General features: G+C 35.7%; 1 protein-coding gene across 1 annotated transcript in view; it reads right to left on the bottom strand.

The window, feature by feature from the left end:
• Positions 1 to 565: 565 nt before the first annotated feature.
• The window catches only part of cers5 (ceramide synthase 5), a 33679-nt gene continuing 13549 nt past the window's right edge, over positions 566 to 20695 (bottom strand). The window contains exons 2-10 of the mRNA XM_079592684.1: positions 15311 to 15416; positions 12195 to 12325; positions 9628 to 9685; positions 9495 to 9545; positions 8556 to 8648; positions 7813 to 7941; positions 7034 to 7140; positions 3644 to 3800; positions 566 to 1603 (exon numbers count right to left, since the gene is read on the bottom strand). Of these exons, the coding sequence (XP_079448810.1) occupies positions 1433 to 1603; positions 3644 to 3800; positions 7034 to 7140; positions 7813 to 7941; positions 8556 to 8648; positions 9495 to 9545; positions 9628 to 9685; positions 12195 to 12325; positions 15311 to 15416 (1003 nt within the window). The 3' untranslated portion in view covers positions 566 to 1432. The remainder of the gene's footprint in view (positions 1604 to 3643; positions 3801 to 7033; positions 7141 to 7812; positions 7942 to 8555; positions 8649 to 9494; positions 9546 to 9627; positions 9686 to 12194; positions 12326 to 15310; positions 15417 to 20695) is intronic.

Below are 20695 nucleotides of genomic sequence, written 5' to 3'. Positions count from 1 at the left end.
CATTTACACTAAAACGGCGTTTAGGAAGCCTGAAAACGTCTCCATGTAAACTACAAAAACGTGAATTTGTGAAAACGTTGACGTAATAAACATATGCATAACGTGTTCAGTCTATTGGGGCGTAGTGTTTCTTTACAAAGTGGCATCAAACTCCGTTTTTTTAGTCGTTTTCGTGAATCCGTGTGAACGGGAATTGATTTGATAACGTTGTCGTCTGTATGCGAATAACACAACTTTTCTGTTTTTAGCACATTGTTGTCGTGTAAACACCCTAAAACTATTAAAAAGTAGTTTTCATTAATTGAAAATATTCAAATATTCGATTTAGAAAACTTAAAAATTTGAAATGTTGCCTTGGCAAGTTACTGAATTAAAATATTTAAGTACTAAAATGAGAAGCTGAAATGAATTAAATAAGAACATTTAAAAAACACTAAAACATGAGTACACAACAAATCACAAAAACTTAAAAGCTAAAATGGAAATAAATATAAATGAATGCAAAACAGAAATATAAATAATAAATAAAAATGACTAAAGTACACAACAAAATGACAACTGGAAATATAGAAATACAAACAGTTATATTCACCATGACAGTCGTTCTCAACTGGTTTATAGATATTATTTCGGACAACCAACATAGTTGCACAATTTAATTATCAATTATAATTTAGCATTGTTTATTTTTCTCTCTAAATGCTCTTTGATCAAGACCCATTTTTCCCCAGTTGAGAACTAGAAATGTACTTTTAAAAAAAGAAATTCAAGCCTTTAATCACCATTTTAATACAACATTTCTAGTTTGACTGATCATTTTATAAATATTTATTTGCAAATGTATTTCATTCAAATCTACCCTGTTCATCAAACGGAAGGTGAAAACTCACCTATTAATCAAGAAGCATCTGATTACAGGACCCATCTTTCATTTTAATAACCTTATTTGGTTTCCAAAAATAAAAAAGCCAAATGAAAAACAGCACAGGAAACAAATTACAAACACATCAGTAACCAAAACAAACAACGGAAAAAAAAAAAAAACAGTATATGGAAACTCAAGTACGTTGAGTTTAACTCATGAGCATTAAAATCTGAAGAGGACGTTCTCCCCTGACTTCAGTAAAACGCGAAGCGCGGAGAAGAAACGTCTTCCCAGCTCCCGAAACTAGGAAACGAAGGAATGCAGATCTGACTAATTTAATCATTTTCTCTTTCACAAGCTTCTTCTTCTTATATAGTGGCCATATTGTCATTAGTGTCCCATCATCATCACTGGAATAGCGTCCCAAACTCCGTCATCGAGTCTCAAAAAGTCCCACAACTGGATGTTTTGTTGGTGTTTGAGTGAGGTACAGGGATGAGAAGTAGTCCCGTTGTGATATATCCGGCACACGAGTTCGTAGTGCGCGAAGGCCACGTGGAGGGAGTGTCACCAGTCGCTGTGGTTCTGGCTCCAGGATTTGGGCCCAAAATGGCCGTTGGTGCCGTTCTCTCCTCTCGGTGAATGACTGCGAGCGCCCGCTTTGAGTCGCTCTTTGGAGGGTGTGTCAGTATCTTCGTCCGAACTGCTCTCGATGTCGCTGCGGTCGTCTTTGGACACCTGGAACGACATTTGGGTATTAGCTGTGGCTCTTTTAAGGGTTTAGATGTAGTGTGCATGTATAAACATTGTTCAATCGTCTAATAGACCAATCAAATGGTCGGTTTTCAATTAAAGAACTTCAATACACTGTTGGCGTCCTTCCTCAAGAGGGCGCTTAGGTGCTTTAAAAGCCTTAAAGTCCTACATTTTAATGTTTTTGTCTAACTAAAGAAGATAAGTCCAAAACAATCCTTAAACCATTTGGTATTCTTCATATTTAATAAACTGCTACATTTTGATTGATTTCTTGAGTAAAATTGATGTGAATTTCATATTTTGCATTCTAATGATGTCCATGATTTATTAAGTGTGTCATATAGCAAGTGCCATAAAAGGCAGCAAGTTTCGTACCATTAGGATGAAGCCAAAATGTCTAAAATGCACTTAAAAAATATTTAGGCCTACATTTTTTTATTTATGTAATTGCATATAAAATTTACACCCATTTGGATAACACGATTTTAACATTGACCAAACTGATAGACTTAATGTGACGCATATTTGCCAGTCATGCGTAAGATTTATGTGCTCAAAATAAAAATAATGGCATAGTTTACTTAGATAATCATATATTCAAAATGCTTAGCATCAGCATAAATTCTTGCAAAAGCAATTAAAGTTAAAATACGGCTAGCTTTAAAACAAAATATTATAAAAGATTGATTTTCATAATAATAAATGTACAAATCTGGTTATTGTGCATTTAAAACTCATTCAGTTTATTAGTAGTTCTATTATCTGCTTTTTTTATGTACCATATAACTCGCTAATATTCGCATGAAATGCTAAATTATGCTAAATTACACTAAAACTGCATAATCCAAATGGTTGGATATTTTAAATGCAATTCAAATGCATAAATATTAAATATTTGTTGAGTGTGACCGAAGGGCTAAACTATGGAAGCTTGTTTCCGCCACAGAGTGAGAAATAAAAAAGGTAATTCTGACTTTTTATCTCAGAATTGCGTGATATAAAGTTGCAATTGCGTGTTATAAAATCTGAATTATGAGATATAAACTCGCGAGACATTGCGAGAAATATATTTGAAATTCTGACTTTAAAATATGCAATTGGGAGATATAAAGTCAGAATTGCATGATATAAACTCGCAATTCCTTTTTATAAAGTCAGAATTGTGAGATATAAACTATTCTGAGGTAAAATAAAGTTTTTTTTTTTTTTTTAAAGTCGCATTTGCGAGAAATAAAGTCAGAATGCGACTATTCGAGAGTTCTGCGACAATTCTGACTATAACATGCAATTGCGACTTTATTTCACGCAATTCTGACTTTATATCTCGCAATTCTGACTATAACACGCAATTGCGACTTTATTTCACGCAATTCTGACTATATCTCGCAATTCTGACTATAACACGCAATTGCGACTTTATTTTATGCAATTCTGACTTTATAACACGCAATTGAGACTATTTCACGTAATTCTGACTTTATATCTCGCAATTCTGACTTAATAAAACGCAATTGCGACTTTATTTCACATAATTCTGACTTTATATCTCGCAATTCTGACTTTATTTCACGCAATTGCGACTTTATTTCACGCAATTCTGACTTCATAACACGCAATTGCGACTTTATTTCACGCAATTCTGATGTAAGATGTAAACTTGCAATTGTGAGATAAAAAGTCACAATTATTTTTTAAAATGTTTTATTCTGTGGCGGAAACAAGCTTCCATACTAAACACATATTCTGGGAACAACTAAAACAAATCACAGAAAACAAGTAAAGAAGCAAAACTTACAGCCGAAGAAGATACAGAGAGCGAAAGACTCTAAAGCGAGTGAGTTTAGCAGAAAGAACGAGAGATTTCTATCAGGACAGAAGCAGAAAGACAGGAACAGCCTTCCAGCCAGTGAGAGAAGGAAAAGACATGTTCTGCAGGAGAGAGAGATAAAAGGAGGAAACGCGTGTAACTACACAGAATCATGTCCTGGAAGAGCGTCTCAGAACGAGGAGGTTTCTGCGCACCTTTCCTCTCATGATGGCTTTGAAGGCGATGCGTGCGATGAGGTACGACCAGAGGACGTGCAGGACCTGCAGGACCAGCAGCAAGAAGTTGAAGAGCCACCAGGACGGGTACGGCCCGATGATGTCCCAGCTCTCGAACAGCGTCGTGTTCAGGATCCTGCAACAGACCACACACCACAATACCGGCATGAGAGCAGCTCCATCTCAACCAAACCTGGGGTGAACACTTTTCAACTCTCCACAATTATTATTTTACCATTTAACAAAATATCCATAATAAACTCGTACTATTTTGGAGAGCTGCACGATTCTGGATAAATTGAGAATCACATTTTTTTTTTTTTTTTTTCAAATAGAAATCATGATTTTCCCATGATTCTGAACAGACATCTAAACAACAGAACATGTAATTTACTGCAAGTTGTTTAATTGATTTGAATGAATAATAAAAAAATAAAAAAATCAGTGACTGATTCAATGACTCACTTGAATCATTACTTGATGAATCAGCATTTTTGAACGAATAACTTGAATGGATGATTCAATGACTCACTCAATTCATTACTTGATGAATCAGCATTTTTGAATGAATCACTTGAATGGATGATTCAATTAATCATTCAAATCATTAGTTGATGAATCAGCATTTTTGAACGAATCACTTGAATGGATGATTCAATGAATCATTCAAATCATTAGTTGATGAATCAGCATTTTTGAACGAATCACTTGAATGGATGATTCAATGAATCATTCAAATTATTACTAGATGAATCAGGGTTTCTGAACAAATCACTTAAATGAATGATTCAATGACTCACTCAAATCATTACTTGATGAATCAGCGTTTTTGATCGAATCACTTGAATGGATGATTCAATGACTCACTCAAATCATTACTGGATGAATCAGCATTTTTGAACGAATCACTTGAATGGATGATTCAATGACTCACTCAAATCATTACTTGATGAATCAGCATTTTTGAACGAATCACTTGAATGGATGATTCAATGACTCACTCAAATCATTACTTGATGAATCAGCATTTTTGAACGAATCACTTGAATGAATGATTCAATGAATCATTCAAATTATTACTAGATGAATCAGGATTTCTGAACAAATCACTTGAACGAATGATTCAATGACACATTTTAAGTCATTTGGCGCCAACTTGTCGGTGTAACAATGTAATTAATACAAGCGTTATTAAAAGCGCAAAGTTACTTTCAAAAGGATTTGCTCTATTTTGATCGTAACCATAGACATCAGTGTTTATATACAAACTTGTATCCCAGTACTTTCTCTGGGTCAGCAGTAGCGTGACCACAGATTTGAATAGCTGACACCATGTTGCTGTCTGGGGTGGACGCTTGAATTGAGATTGCCACTTTCAACGATTAATCGTGCAGCTCCACATATTTTGTATAATAATATTTATACCATATCATATCCATACCAAATGTTCGAGAGAACAAAATTATTTATCACTTCTTGGAAAATTAGACCAAAGTATCAGTAATGAAAACGTAAGTTGAGTCTTGTTTTTTCCCCTAATAGATGACTTGTGTTTATTATTAATTAAGTATTAATATGCAAGTAGTATTATATAAAGTAATTTATAACACTATGAAAGGTTATATTTAAGACAGCACTAGCTTATAACAGTGTGTTCTGTGTGTTTTGTCAATCAGACACCAGGATGTGATGTCCTCTGATTGAGTGTCATGTCTGCAGTGGAGGTCAGGTGATCTGGATGTGGATCACGGTGTCGGTTCAGTCATCGTGACATCAGAACCCAGACACTGAATCCAGCCGCTCGGGTTTCAACTCTGTGCAGGAGGCCATCAGCGCAGCCGGACGAGCCACCGCTCGCAAAGACAGCTCGTTGGCACACACACACACACACACACACTCTTGAATATGTGGTTTACGGGGAGTCTCCATTTAGTGTTTTTTTTTAACGAGGACCACATTATAAATATACCACATTATCCTCATAAACTACATTAACCTGTACACACACTAACACTGACCACACACACACACACAGAATATGAGCAGTATTCAATGCTAAGCATATCCCATCATGCATCATGTTCGGGAACTCGAGTGCTCCGAATTCACGAGAACATTTCACTGCAAGTCAAATGAATTAGATGTTACATATAAAGTGAAATAAAGTGTTGCACATTTGTATCGGTGCAAAGATGAGTAGGCTATGAATATTTTGTACAACATTTGCAACTAGTTTTTATCACTTAATTAGAAGCTCCGCAATTTTTAAATGTGTGTCTTCTGTTAGTTACTGGTTTATTTTAAAATGCAAAGTATTGAACATTTTAAAAAAGCTCTGTAAACACTTGCATTTTTGCAAGACTATAAAAGTGTGTCCCATCGGGTAATCTAAAGTTCTGCACACACTTGCAGTCTTCAGCGTTCATGAACACTTGGGCCAAATACAGGTCAATGCGTCATGCAAGTGACCATGTGCAAAGACTACAAGTGTGTGTGTTTGGACAGGGCATCACACGCACACGTTCATGCACAAGCACACTCGCTCGCTCACACTCCTGCTCGCTCACACACACACACTCGCTCGCACACACACTCGCTCGCTCACACACTCGCTCGCTCACACACTCACCCACACACACTCGCTCGCACACACACTCGCTCGCTCACACACACTCGCTCGCTCACACACCCGCTCGCTCGCTCACACCCGCTCGCTCGCTCACACACACTCGCTCGCTCACACACACTCGCTCGCTCACACACACTCGCTCGCTCACACACACTCGCTCGCTCACACACACTCGCTCGCTCACACACACTCGCTCGCACACTCACTCGCTCACACTCGCTCGCTCACACTCGCTCGCTCACACACACTCGCTCACACACACTCGCTCACACACACTCGCTCACACACACTCGCTCACACACACTCGCTCACACACACTCGCTCACACACACTCGCTCACACACACTCGCTCACACACACTCGCTCACACACACTCGCTCACACACACTCGCTCACACACACTCGCTCACACACACTCGCTCACACACACTCGCTCACACACACACACTCGCTCACACACACTCGCTCACACACACTCGCTCACACACACTCGCTCACACACACTCGCTCACACACACTCGCTCACACACACTCGCTCACACACACTCGCTCACACACACTCGCTCACACACACTCGCTCACACACACACACTCGCTCACACACACTCGCTCACACACACTCGCTCACACACACTCGCTCACACACACTCGCTCACACACACTCGCTCACACACACTCGCTCACACACACTCGCTCACACACACTCGCTCACACACACACTCAGATGATGTGATACTGACCAGAAGGGGAAAATAATCAATCTTGTCCCGAAGAAGATTATCCCGAACACCACAAACAAGAAGTCACATAAACGCTGGTATTTGGCGTAGTTTGCCAACTTTGCAGCCTACAATGGAAAAGACAACACACAATTATTCCTAAAAAGGACAAAAACATTGAGATTATACATCAATCCTCATTTAAATATATTTAATGCAGAACTGAATAAAACAATAAAATACTGGCAGTTTTGGGAGTATAGTGCATTTTTTTTTAATCCAGATCATTAATTAAACATTATTAAATAAAACAAAAAATATAAAATTAAATAAAATCTAGAAATTAAATAAACATGAACTTGAAGTTGAGGTACTAAAAAGTAAAATAAAAATGACTAAACTAAATAGACGAGAACTAATAAAAATTACGAAAACATACAAGAAAAAAAAAATAAAAAAAAATGGAACACCGCAATAAAAACGTTCAAAATATTAATAAATTAGTCAAACTCTCAATGAAATTATAAATGCTAATGCAAATATAATAATATAGTTGATTATACACAGACACATGGATGTAAAATACATTATCCCCCTAATATATACATAAATAATTATACATTTTAGGTAAAAAAAAAGTAATTTTAGGTGCACTTTTACATTATTTTGCAATTATTTACGTAGCACTGAAAAAAAAACAGGTATTGCAGGTAATTTAGCATGAAGTCCCTCAGTTAAATGCTGGTTCATAAATATAATAGAGAATATTTGTAAAGGATAAGTCCGGCAGGTGTTCTTACCTCCAGCAGGAAGTCCGAGGTGTCGTGAACACACATGACCAGACTTCCCACGCGCAACATGTTATTTACATACGAGAAACTGATCAGGCTTATGGTAGCCAGATGATGAACGAACATAATGAGGAAATCCTGAAAGCACACAAGAAATATGTTAAACGCTGCCAGCACAATACGGAAATATTATGCAAACATTTTTTTTTTTTTTTTTTTTTTTACAGTATTATCCTTTCTCTTTCCACTTGACAGGTTCCCTGTGTAAACACAAGCAGGACCTGCATTCTCCAGATTTGTTTAATAAAGAGGAGCATTATATCTGTGTTATGATTGCTCTGTATCTTGCTACACAAATCTCTCGCCACATAATGGATATTGCTGCGGGCTTTATCTTACACAAACAGACGAGGCACACCCTGAAGACGGCCAGCCGAGGGAAACACAGGGATTATCTGTCTCTACGGCTGGCGGGATTGAAAAGGGCTAATGGTGTGAGACTGACAGATCAACCACAGACAAACAAAAGCCATGTGCGTCTGACAGCTGTTGAGTTTCCTCTCCATCACACAGCAGTTTGGTCATGTGATCTAGATTTGAACTAGTTTACACTGACGTGAGATTGTTGCGTTATATGCCGAGTATGCTGAGCTCATCAAGCAACATCATAATTCAGATGCTGTAGGAAGTTGAAGAGAGAGAGAAGTAAATGAAATAATAGGATTAAAACACAATAGTGCGCAAACACTGACCTTTCTTTTGATGTCTGTGAACTGGGAGAACATGAGCGACCAGTAGAAGGACAGTTCTGTTACATAATAATGATACAGGCCTGAGGTCAGCACCTATAGACACACACGCACACACACACATTATAGAGCAGAAACTTCATCGAAGGCACTGTTAATATGTCAGATTTTTTTTTTTTTTGCAATATACAACTTCTTATGAATACAAAGTACATTTATTCCACAAATCCTCATTAAAACAAAACAAAATAAAAGGCCATTTTAGTGAATTTTCTTTTATTTTGCCAGTGTGAAATTTCTTTCATGACTCAAGACCATTTACTCCCTAAATCCTCATTCTCTAAAATAAAACAAAATAAGTAATTTTTTTTGTCAATGTGAAATTTCCTTCATGACTACCAAGCACATTTACTCCGAAATCCTCAAAATAGAAATGTAAAAAAATAAAATAAAATGTCATTTTAGGATATTAAAGTTGTTTTTCTTTCATGACTACAGAGAACATTTATTCCATAAATCCTCAAAAAAAAAAGAAGTAATTTTAGGATCTTTAAGATTTTATCTTTTGGCAATATGCAATTTTTTTCATGACTACCATTTCTTCATTATTACAAATACCTTTTTTTTTGCATTCTCCATTGTGATTCTCATTACTGTTATGAAGGCATTTATTTAATAATTATTATAAAATAATGCAATAATTTATATACTTAATTATGAGATTACTTAATTAAAATTGTCATACAAAAACTTTTAAATATATTCATATAATAAACAATGTAAATAATATATTACTGCATCGGGGGGGAACATGTAGTTACTTGTCATGAAATAATGTCACAATGTAATTTTGTGGACGGTTCACACGGTTGAAATATTTCTGGCACAAGATTCACCGTCAAGGTTCATTTGAACTCAATCTGGCATCGTTTTAAGCATTACCTGATAGGGGTAGTTGTACCAGCATTGTCTCGTATCCCACATCCAGGGAGACTATGAAACACACACACACACAGTTAATAATGACAATACACAAAACCACAAGCACTCACAGAGCTGTCCAGCTGAAACTCACCTGCCACAGGAAATGGATCCCGTAAGTAAATATATAAAGATAGAATGTAAACCTCCACCTGCAGAGAAATCACAGCGGCTGTCAGATGCGGCGGTACAGAAAACACATCACAGATACTCACACACAGCCACGCATAGAGAAGGAAACAGTTTTGCACTCAAAAAGGAAGCATTAAAGGGATAGTTCACCTAAAAATATATATAAAAAAAATAGCCCATGATTTACTCACACTGAAGTCATCCTAGGTGTATGACATTCTTCTTTCAGACCAATACAATCAGAGTTATATTAAAACATGTTCTGGCTCTTTCAAGCTTTATAGTGGCACCATTTTTTTGAAGTCCATGAAAGTGCATCTATCCATCATAAAAGTGTCCCAAACGGATCTGACGGGATAATAAATGCACTTTTATAAATGCACCGACGGATGGATGGATGCACTTTTATAATGGATGAATGCACTTTTATGATGAACGGATGCACTTTTATGATGGATGGATGCACTTTTATGATGGATGGATGCACTTTTATGATGGACGGATGCACTTTTATGATGGATGGATGCACTTTTATGATGGATGGATGCACTTTTATAATGGATGGATGCACTTTTATAATGGATGTATATACTTTTATGATGGATGGATGCACTTTTATGATGGATGGATGCACTTTTATGATGGATGGATGCACTTTTATGATGGACGGATGCACTTTTATGATGGATGGATATACTTTTATGATGATAGATGCACTTTTATGATGGATGGATGCACTTTTATAATGGAGGGATATACTTTTATGATGATAGATGCACTTTTATAATGGATGAATGCACTTTTATGATGAAGGGATGCACTTTTATGATGGATGGATGCACTTTTATGATGGATGGATGCACTTTTATGATGGACGGATGCACTTTTATGATGGATGGATGCACTTTTATGATGGATGGATGCACTTTTATAATGGATGGATGCACTTTTATAATGGATGTATATACTTTTATGATGGATGGATGCACTTTTATGATGGATGGATACACTTATGATGGAAGGATGCACTTTTATAATGGATGGATGCACTTTTATAATGGATGGATATACTTTTATGATGATAGATGCACTTTTATGATGGATGGATGCACTTTTATAATGGAGGGATATACTTTTATGATGGACGGATGCACTTTTATGATGGCCGGATGCACTTTTATGATGGGCGGATGCACTTTTATGATGGACGGATGCACTTTTATGATGGACGGATGCACTTTTATGATGGACGGATGCACTTTTATGATGGATGGATACACTTTTATGATGGAAGGATGCACTTTTATAATGGATGGATGCACTTTTATAATGGATGGATATACTTTTATGATGATAGATGCACTTTTATGATGGATGGATGCACTTTTATAATGGAGGGATATACTTTTATGATGGACGGATGCACTTTTATGATGGCCGGATGCACTTTTATGATGGGCGGATGCACTTTTATGATGGACGGATGCACTTTTATGATGGGCGGATGCACTTTTATGATGGACGGATGCACTTTTATGATGGACGGATGCACTTTTATGATGGACGGATGCACTTTTATGATGGACGGATGCACTTTTATGATGGACGGATGCACTTTAATGATGGATGGATGGATGCACTTTAATGATGGATGGATGGATACACTTTTATGATGGATGGATGGATGGATACACTTTTATGATGGATGGATGGATGGATACACTTTTATGATGGATGGATGGATGGATACACTTTTATGATGGATAGAAGCACTTTTATGATGGATGGATGCACTTTCATGATGGATAGAAGCACTTTTATGATGGATGGATGCACTTTCATGATGGACAGATGCACTTATGGACATTTTTTTATATAACTCTGATTTGTATTGGTCTGAAAGAAGAATGTCATATACACCTAGGATGACTTAAGGGTGAGTAAATCATGGGCTAATTTTCATTTTTTGATGAACTATCCCTTTAAAGGCATTTAAAAAAAAAATCCAATCAAGTATGATGGCGAAACGTGGTGATTTCACTTCTGAATCACAGAGGATGTGGGCGGATCTTTTGTTTGCCAACAAATGCATTTGATATTGCTAAATCAGAAAATACATCATACGACTCCGTTTACAAAATATGCATGTGTGCACAATGGTGACAGACGTGTAAAAATGTCCCCAAGTGAAGGACAACAAACTGTCAATCATCAACATAATTCACACATAATGTATGGCCAATCTAGGGCACTTCCACTGTGGTAAAGTGAAACTATGAAGAGACTAGTTCAAATATTTTCCATTGAAATGTCAAAACATTCCTCACTAATGAACCAAACCAACCAGCTCCAAGATGAGTTATTAGCTTGTGTACGAATCTAGCTTATACTTGAAACTTGAAGCAACTATTGTTGGTAAATTCCCCATCGCTTTCGGTTTGGAGGTTCTGGATGGCATATTTTCTTTCATTATATTCTATGTGCTTATGAACTAGCATGCATGTGCGCTAGCAGAAATTGAAAACCTACAAGCTCTCGCAAAACTTTGTTCTTGTACTGGGTTTGTCCTGGTTCCGCCGCTGCCGAAACCATCGCTGGACCTTCCGCACGTCCCAGTCCAGCTGTTTAGACAGACCCTCTAAATGCCGCGAGTCCGGCGACTAGAAGAAACACAGAAAAACGGCGTAAATTTCATTTCAATCATTCTGTTGTGGAAGTGATGCTGGCTTTAAAGGATTAGTTCACTTTTAAAATGAAAATTCTGTCATCATATACTCACCCTTAAGTTGTTTCAAACCTGTATGAATTTCTTTCCTCTGCTGAACACAAAGGAAGATATTTAGAAGAATGTCAGTAACCAAACAGTTTTTGGTTCCCATTGACTTCCATAGTATATTTTTTTCCTACTATGGTAGTCAATGGGAACCAAAAACTGTTTGGTTACTGACATTCTTCTAAATATCTTCCTTTGTGTTCAGCAGAGGTAAGAAATTCATACAGGTTTGAAACAACTTAAGGGTGAGTATATGATGACAGAATTTTCATTTTAAAAGTGAACTAATCCTTTAATTATGTTTTTAAAAAAATGGCTTAAAAAAAAAAAAGGAACAAAATGGCTGCTTTTGAATTGCTAAGTTTAATTTCATTGCTAGAATTGTATTTATTTATCCCAAAATCCATGCACTTTTTATTAGGGATGTCCAGATCCGATCACGTGATCGGAAATCGGGCCCGATCACGTGGTTTCAGACTCGATCGGAATCGGACGTTACCTCCCGATCAGGACTCGGATATATATGTATATATATTCTCATTATTTTTTAACACATCTATAGTTATGCGGTGGCACAGAGTTAGACCCTTTTGACTCCACACACTCTAAAAAATGCTGGGTTGTTTCAACCCAATTTTGGGTCAAATATGGACAAACCCAGCTGTTGGGTTAAATTTTTACATTACATTTTTAACCCAACATTTGGGTTTGTCCATATTTTACCCAAAATTGGGTTGAAACAACCAAGCATTTTTTAGAGAGCACAGAAACAGCAACGCGTGCGGCATGACATCACTTTGTTGACATCACCAAAAGTTGAAGAATTTGTTATTTATTACTTGATTGTTCAAGCTACCTCACAGAAGTGCTCTGTTTGTTAACAGAGTTGTTGAATGTTAAAATAAGGTGAATTAAATAAAAAATAAGGAACATCCTGGATCTGTTTTTTTACCCTTCTTTATTCTTTTTTAAAAATGTATTATAGAAGTATCGGATCGGGACTCGGTATCGGTAGATACTCAAAATTAAATGACTCGGACTCGAGGGCAAAAAAACCTGATCGGGACATCCCTACTTTTTATAATATTCTTACACTTTTTGCATTAACTGACAAAATTGCAACTTGACTGGAAATGACTTGCAGTAAAACTTTTGTTCTCAATAGATATTTACCTTAAATTTTTACACATTTCATGCATTATATCTCAATGCATTGCATTATATTACAATTACATAAGTTCATGCATTATATGTATTGGTAAACAAGTATACTAACTTTTAATAAAACTTTATAAGACAAAAAAAACTTTTTGTTGGAGATACTACGTTACAGACGCAATTTGTGTAAAAAAAAAAAAAAAAAAAAGGCTTTGCTTGCTTAGTATTTTTTTCTTGTTTCCAGTCCAAATATCAAAAAATTATTAAATCAAGATGCATTACCTAAACTAGTAAAATGACATAAGATATTATGTCTTATTTTCTTGGGGCAAAATCTAGATTAAGAGACTACGAGTAAAATTATCTGCCAACTAGCTTAGGAAAAATAATCTAGTTTCTGTTTGAAGTATGATTATTTTTTCTTACCCCATTTGCAGATAACTTTGCTTTTCTTAAAGCAACAACTTGCTTAATTTTGATTTATTAACTCAGAAAACGAGACATAATATATTTTGTCATTTTACTCATTTAGTAAATGCATCCAAGTAAGATTTTTTTTTTTTTGCAGCAAAACATTTATTTAATTTCTTAGTTTTAAATAAACTAGTTGGAAAAAAAAAAGATTTATTATGGATTTTGACATTGTACACTTTAAAGTCTGGGACAAAAGTAAATAAATACATTTGTTTTAATAAAAATCAAACCCTGTGACAAATTGCCTTGAGTTATACAAATTTCTCACATTTAAAGACCTACAGAATAATCAGCAAAACGACAAATGCAAAATGAGGCCACGGACGGACATCTTTTATCTAAACTCAAATGATCAGATAAACCTATAACACAACGCCTCAGCTTCAGAGCTGATAAAGATGATTTACAGCAGTTCAACAAAACGGGTCATTGAAGTCATTGGTTATTGTAAAGATAAAAGTTACAACTTTACACCCAATAGAGTCTCTACTTTATTCATCTGTCAGGTAATGCTAAACCTGTTCGAGTTATATCTATGCATTGTTTCTCAGCTAAAGTTGAAGCCCTGCATGATGACATTGCTTTGATGGTCTCATAAAACACAGGCACAGCAGAGGAGCAACGGGTTCGTCATATAAGACACTGAATAAATATTTATGATTAAAAACACATTTTATCATATGTGAGTGTGAGCCTGGATCACAGAAACCAGTCTCGAGTCGCACGGGTATATCTGTGGCAATAGCCAACAATACATTGAATGGGTCAAAATTATCGATTTTTCTTTTATGCCAAAAATCATCAGGATATTAAGTAAAGACAATGTTACATGAAGATATTTTGTAAATTTCCTACTGTAAATATATAAAACATGTATTTTTGTGAGTGAATGCAGCACAATCGTGACATAAATGCACAACTTTAAAGCAGATTTTCTCAATGTTTAGATTTTTTTGCACCCTCAGATTCCAGATTTTAAAATAGTTGTACATCATCCTAATATCATCCTATCCTAACAAACCATACATCAATGGAAAGCTTATTTATTCAGCTTTCAGATGATGAATACATCTCAATTACAAAAAATGACCCATGTGACTGGTTTTGTGGTCCAGGGTCACATATTGCTATCGTCTTATTTTAAAGGTTCCAGGAGTTTGCGTCAGTTTGAGCCAAAACACTTTGGTAAATCACTGTAACCAAGGCTTATCGCTTTCTTTTCCATGACGCTAAAGCATACCTTTGTGATAGATGTAAACACTTTCTCCAGGACGGCGTTGGGCTGAGCTCTCCGACTCGACTCCGTCTGGATCTGAAGGATGGAGGCGCATGGACCTGCGATGCACCTGCACGAGGACACAAGAGCAATATCAGGATCTCATCCATCAGGACAGAAGAATTCATGGGATTTACATATACATCTAGATTGAGACGCAACTAATGTGAAGTGTTTTACATTCAACTGATTTTACTACTTTCCTTCCAGTCAAAGCCACATCCAGCTTTAAGCAAATTATAATGGATTAAACTACATTTGATTTGACCATGTAGACTTCAGAAAACAGTTCGGTAACACTTCACTTAAATCCTGTATCTATAATGCACTGGCCTTTTCATAACGTACATCATTATATCTTTTTGTCACCAAAGTTAAAAAGCATTATAATATAATATTCACAGATGCCTTGTAATCTGAAACATTGTCAAGTTTTACTAGCCTGGGTTTCCCCAGACTGCCTTTGCGCAGCGCGATTTTATTCTCGCTGAAAGGCAGTCTGGAAACCATGGACCTGATTTTCGCATCGTTTAGGGAACCAATCACAGAACGGGGAGGGAGCAGCAAGACGATGACGACATCTTTGCGACACAACTAAGCAGTTTGTTTATATCTATGGAGTCAACATGGCATCAGACGCGAAGCTACCTTTTGATGCAGCCTTAGATATTGTTCTAAGTAGTTTAGATCGCAATTTTATTTAGAAAAAAGAGCAGCGTTTGGCGTTAAACCATTTCTCTACATACGTCATCTGGTATAATGGAAACGATTGGCTATGAGCTACGTACAGGCGCATTTGATAGATATTCTTAGCACCCAATAAACGGCGCCGGCGCATTCGTAAACCACGCCTCAAATACGAGAAAAGGAACATGTGGTTCCCAGACCCAAGTCTCAACGAGAATTGGGTCTGGCGTTAGCCAGGCTAAAGTTTTACTGCATTTAAGGTGCATTATAATGTATTATAACTGTGGTTACGATTATTCATGAGACCATAAAATGCATTATAAGATAGATACATTCATTTACAAGGCATAATTAATGCATTAAAATACTTTTATAATGCATTATACATAATGGCTTTAAGTAAAGTTAACAACAGTTCAAATACAAACTTGTACAGGTTATATCAATTATCGGTAGGGATGCATCGATAATATGCGGATAACTCTTTGTATTTTGACAGCCGATAACCAAAATATTTTTATTTACATTTTTTATATCAATTTTGAGAGCCTGATTACAACAAAAATCTTAAAAGCCATGTCCCAAACACACAATTATAACATTTTCATTATAATTTGATGTAGCCGATATGGCACATGTGTCACTGAACTGTATTTTCCTTCTTTTTTCCCTTTTTTTTTTCATTTTTAAGTGATTTCAATCATACTTCAAGCAATTCAAAAGCATCATGTTGAGCAGTGCACATCTAAAAGTGTCTCAGCTGAAGGAAACGATCCATTATTTATCGGCTTATAAATATAATATTATATAATATAAAGGTCTGGCATTGCTCAGAGTAGCATAAGCCAAAACAAGGGAGGGTTAAGGAGAGGTTTTGTTTTTCAATGCATTATAAGATACATTACAAGGCATAATTATTAATTAATGCATTAAAATACTTCTATAATGCATTATACATAATGGTTTTAAGTAAAGTGTTAACAACAGTTCCAATACAAACTTGTACAGGTTATATCAATTATCGGTAGGGATGCACCGATAATTTGCCAAATACCGATAATTCTGTATATTTTGAAAGCCGATAACCGATATATTGGCCGATAAATCTTCTACATCCAAATTTTATATAAATTTTTAGATCACCATTAAAAGCCATGTCCCAAACACACAATTATAAAATTTTCATTATAATTTGATGTCGCCGATATGACAGACTTGTGCTGCACATATGTCACTGAACTGTATTTTCCTTCTTTTTTTTCATTTTTAAGTGATTTCAATCATATTTCAAGCAATTCAAAAGCATCATGTTGAGCAGTGCACATCTGAAGTGTCTCAGCTGAAGGAAACGATCCATTATTTATCGGCTTTATTATATCGGCCCGATAACGCTAACATTATAAATCATCATATATCGGCCGATACTGCTACTATTGCCGTTATTATTGCTCAAACTTAGTTTAGTGATTTGATAACCTCCTAACGAGAAGGATTAAGCTTCAGTGTGTACCTCGTCCTATACGGTTTCTGTTACAAACATGAGGGATTTCTAAAACGGTCAAGTAGAGGTGCTAATAACTGACTTACGACTTTTGCTAGCTTGAAAAACACAACACAATCCTCCAAAAAAAAAACGTATTAGTTAAAAGGGGTCAGGGTTCCTCCCTAAATTCTCAGCTGAGATTTGTGATCTGGAACATAAACTTCATAAATGTGTCTAGTCGGGTCCGAAACTGAAACACGTCGTCTTTATCAGCAGCATTTCTGAAGCAGTACAACAAGATGTTCATTTGACTCATGCAAAATCCAGCGATGTTGCTAAAACTCCACTGAATGCTAAACAAATCACTTTGACTCACTGATTAATGAACTCACTGACTCACTGATTAATGAACTCACTGACAAAACTTAAGGACGGGAACATTTATGACTGTGGCTTTTAAGATTCATTTAGATCTAGAAACAAGTAAATAAATGAAGACTGGCAGTGGATACTGGAAACACAGCTTGATCCCGAACATCTTACATCGTCAGGTGAGCTTTATCTCACACTATGAACACATTATTGTCTGTTTAAAGGGGCTTTTTATCTCAGCAAGAACGTGATTTTCTAAGAAACCTGGCTAAACAAAAATACTTTTCGTGTCGGTGATGCAACTATTAACATGTGTGTTTTAGCCATTTATAATTTGATTTCTTCTAAAAAAAAATAAACTGTAAACGCTGTGATTTGTGGCATTTTCAAAACATAGCATCCCTAACTGCTAGATATAAAACAAACTGATTCAACCAATGATGTGAGTTTTAGGCGGGAACATCTGTTTGGCTGACCAATGGCAGACAGACGCCTGGAAACCTGTTCGAAACAAACATTTTTGCAATACTTTTCGGCAAAACTAGTGCGACAGACATTACACACTTTAACAGCAAAAATGCCAACAGAGTTTCTACAATTCAGTTCTTTATTAAATCAGTTTTAAAATGAACTAAACATTTAATTGACTGATTTTCTTAACACATAGCCTATAAACAAAAATGTTCACTGAAACACAAGCTTTAGTAAGTTTTAGTAAAATTGTATGTAGGCACATATTGCCGACCGTCTACCATTTATTGTAAATTTGGTGAAATTAACAAATAATAATGTGAAATGTTGTAGTTTTACAATGTAATATTGTACTACAATAAAAATAAAATAATGAAATGTAGTTCATTTAATAAAAACAATGTGAAAAAAAACACGAATTGATCATTTTTATGTACAGATTTACTGTATTTTACTTTTTACATTGAAAATTGTGAATCTACTTGGCAACAATGGCTATTCGGTCCAAAAGATTTTTCCAAAAAAATTGCTTATTTATTAATTTACGATTTAACGCCATATTAGCAGCAATGGCTCGCCTATATTCATGGCAATCAACAGTACTCCACAATTAAAACAAATTATGAATTATGATTACAATATCACTTCAATACACCGTTTACAATAACTTAACAATTTTGTCTTAAAAAAATAATAATCAATATACTAAAACATACATATATACACACACCAATAACAGCAACAGTAATGATAAAACTTACATTGAATATTTCAATTGAAAATATGATAGAAATTCTAAAATTATTCCAGGAGAAACCTTTTTTAAAAAGTCCATTAATAAAATGTTGTCAAATATAATTTAACAATGTATATTTCTATTAAAATATTATGTACACAAGAAACGCTTACACAAATCAGAAACCGGTTTCTCTTTCCCTTTCAATAAACATGAATGAGTGACCAATTCGACTTTCTCGTGTAAACAACCTGGTCATATCTATTTTAAAATTCATAACAATAATTAACTCCTTGATTTAGTACTGGATTCACCTCATAAAATTTGCTAATATGCATTCGGTCCATTTCAATTGCCATTTATTGTACAGATTCAATTCAGATTTGAAATACTGTCAATTATTTTATTTTTTTTGTCCCTCATGCAAAATATTTAAATAAAACGGTCCATGAAAACAAAGTTAATGCGGTCAAAGTCCTTAATATAAAACCTTTAAACTTAATATAAATCATCTCTCAAACAATAAAAAGAGCAGCTTGATAAATACACCACATACTCAATGTGTCGACAATGGTTGTTTTGAGCCGTTTATTAACCCAGAACTGGCAAATGCCGATGAACTATGTCTCCAGGCATGTTAAACCGGCCCACAAACGACATGCTAAACTGTGGAATCTGACGCTCAGCGTAAAAAGCTAACTTTACCAATATGTTTTAATTAAAACAGGGAGGAAAGACATTAAGTGTCTCCCAGAGTTGGCGTTTCTGGCTTGCACAAGTCTAAGACGCAAACCATGTTGCGTAAACAGTGACATACCCTGTGCCTGACACATCCACAATCTTCCCTTTATGACGACAGGGTCAAAGTGACAGATGGGTCTGGACTAAATATTAGCTTGCTAGCTGGAGCTTTGCCTAAATCTCAGCTAGTTCAGTAGACAAACACAAAAGATTTAAACAATACGATCTCGGGTTAATCTTCGACATCGGCGCCGCCGCCGCCATTCATTAAAGTTAGCAGCCAGACTTGAGCTGTCGAGTCACATGACCGTCTGTGTTTTGTTTCAGGAAAGTGGGTTGCAACTGGCGAAGACACAAACTATCAAACCCAAGTGAACAGACTCCACGTGGGACGAGGGCTTTTCCTAGCTTGAGACAATAGAAAGCCTTGTCACCGCACACACACGTCATCTTCTGTTGGGTATATAGAGCTGGATATTTGCACACAACTATGTTTAAACTGTATTTTTCCTCAGTATTTGTCCTGTTTACCATTACAAATGTACTTGAGATGGAAGATGACTAACGATAATAAGTCTGGTTTTCTGAGAAAGTCATAAAAATTGAGTTTATACTTGAATCAAAAAAAAATCCTTGTTTTCCTTTTGTATATTTGCATTATTTCTTGTTTTAAACACTAATTTTCACAAAATAAGTCATTTTTCTTCTCAAGGAAATGCATCTTAACTTAAGTACATTTAGAGAACATCACTTTTTGGGAGTCTATACTTCTTTAAATAGACTACGAAAGGGAAGTAGAGTATTTCCATTCTGGTTTAAGGTTTATTCCTGTCACATTTGGTTTTGAAGACTTTCTGAA

This window comes from Phoxinus phoxinus (genome assembly GCF_949152265.1).
Source record: "Phoxinus phoxinus genome assembly, chromosome: 20".
Lineage (NCBI taxonomy): Eukaryota > Metazoa > Chordata > Actinopteri > Cypriniformes > Leuciscidae > Phoxinus > Phoxinus phoxinus.
This window is presented reverse-complemented; position numbering and strand designations above follow the sequence as displayed.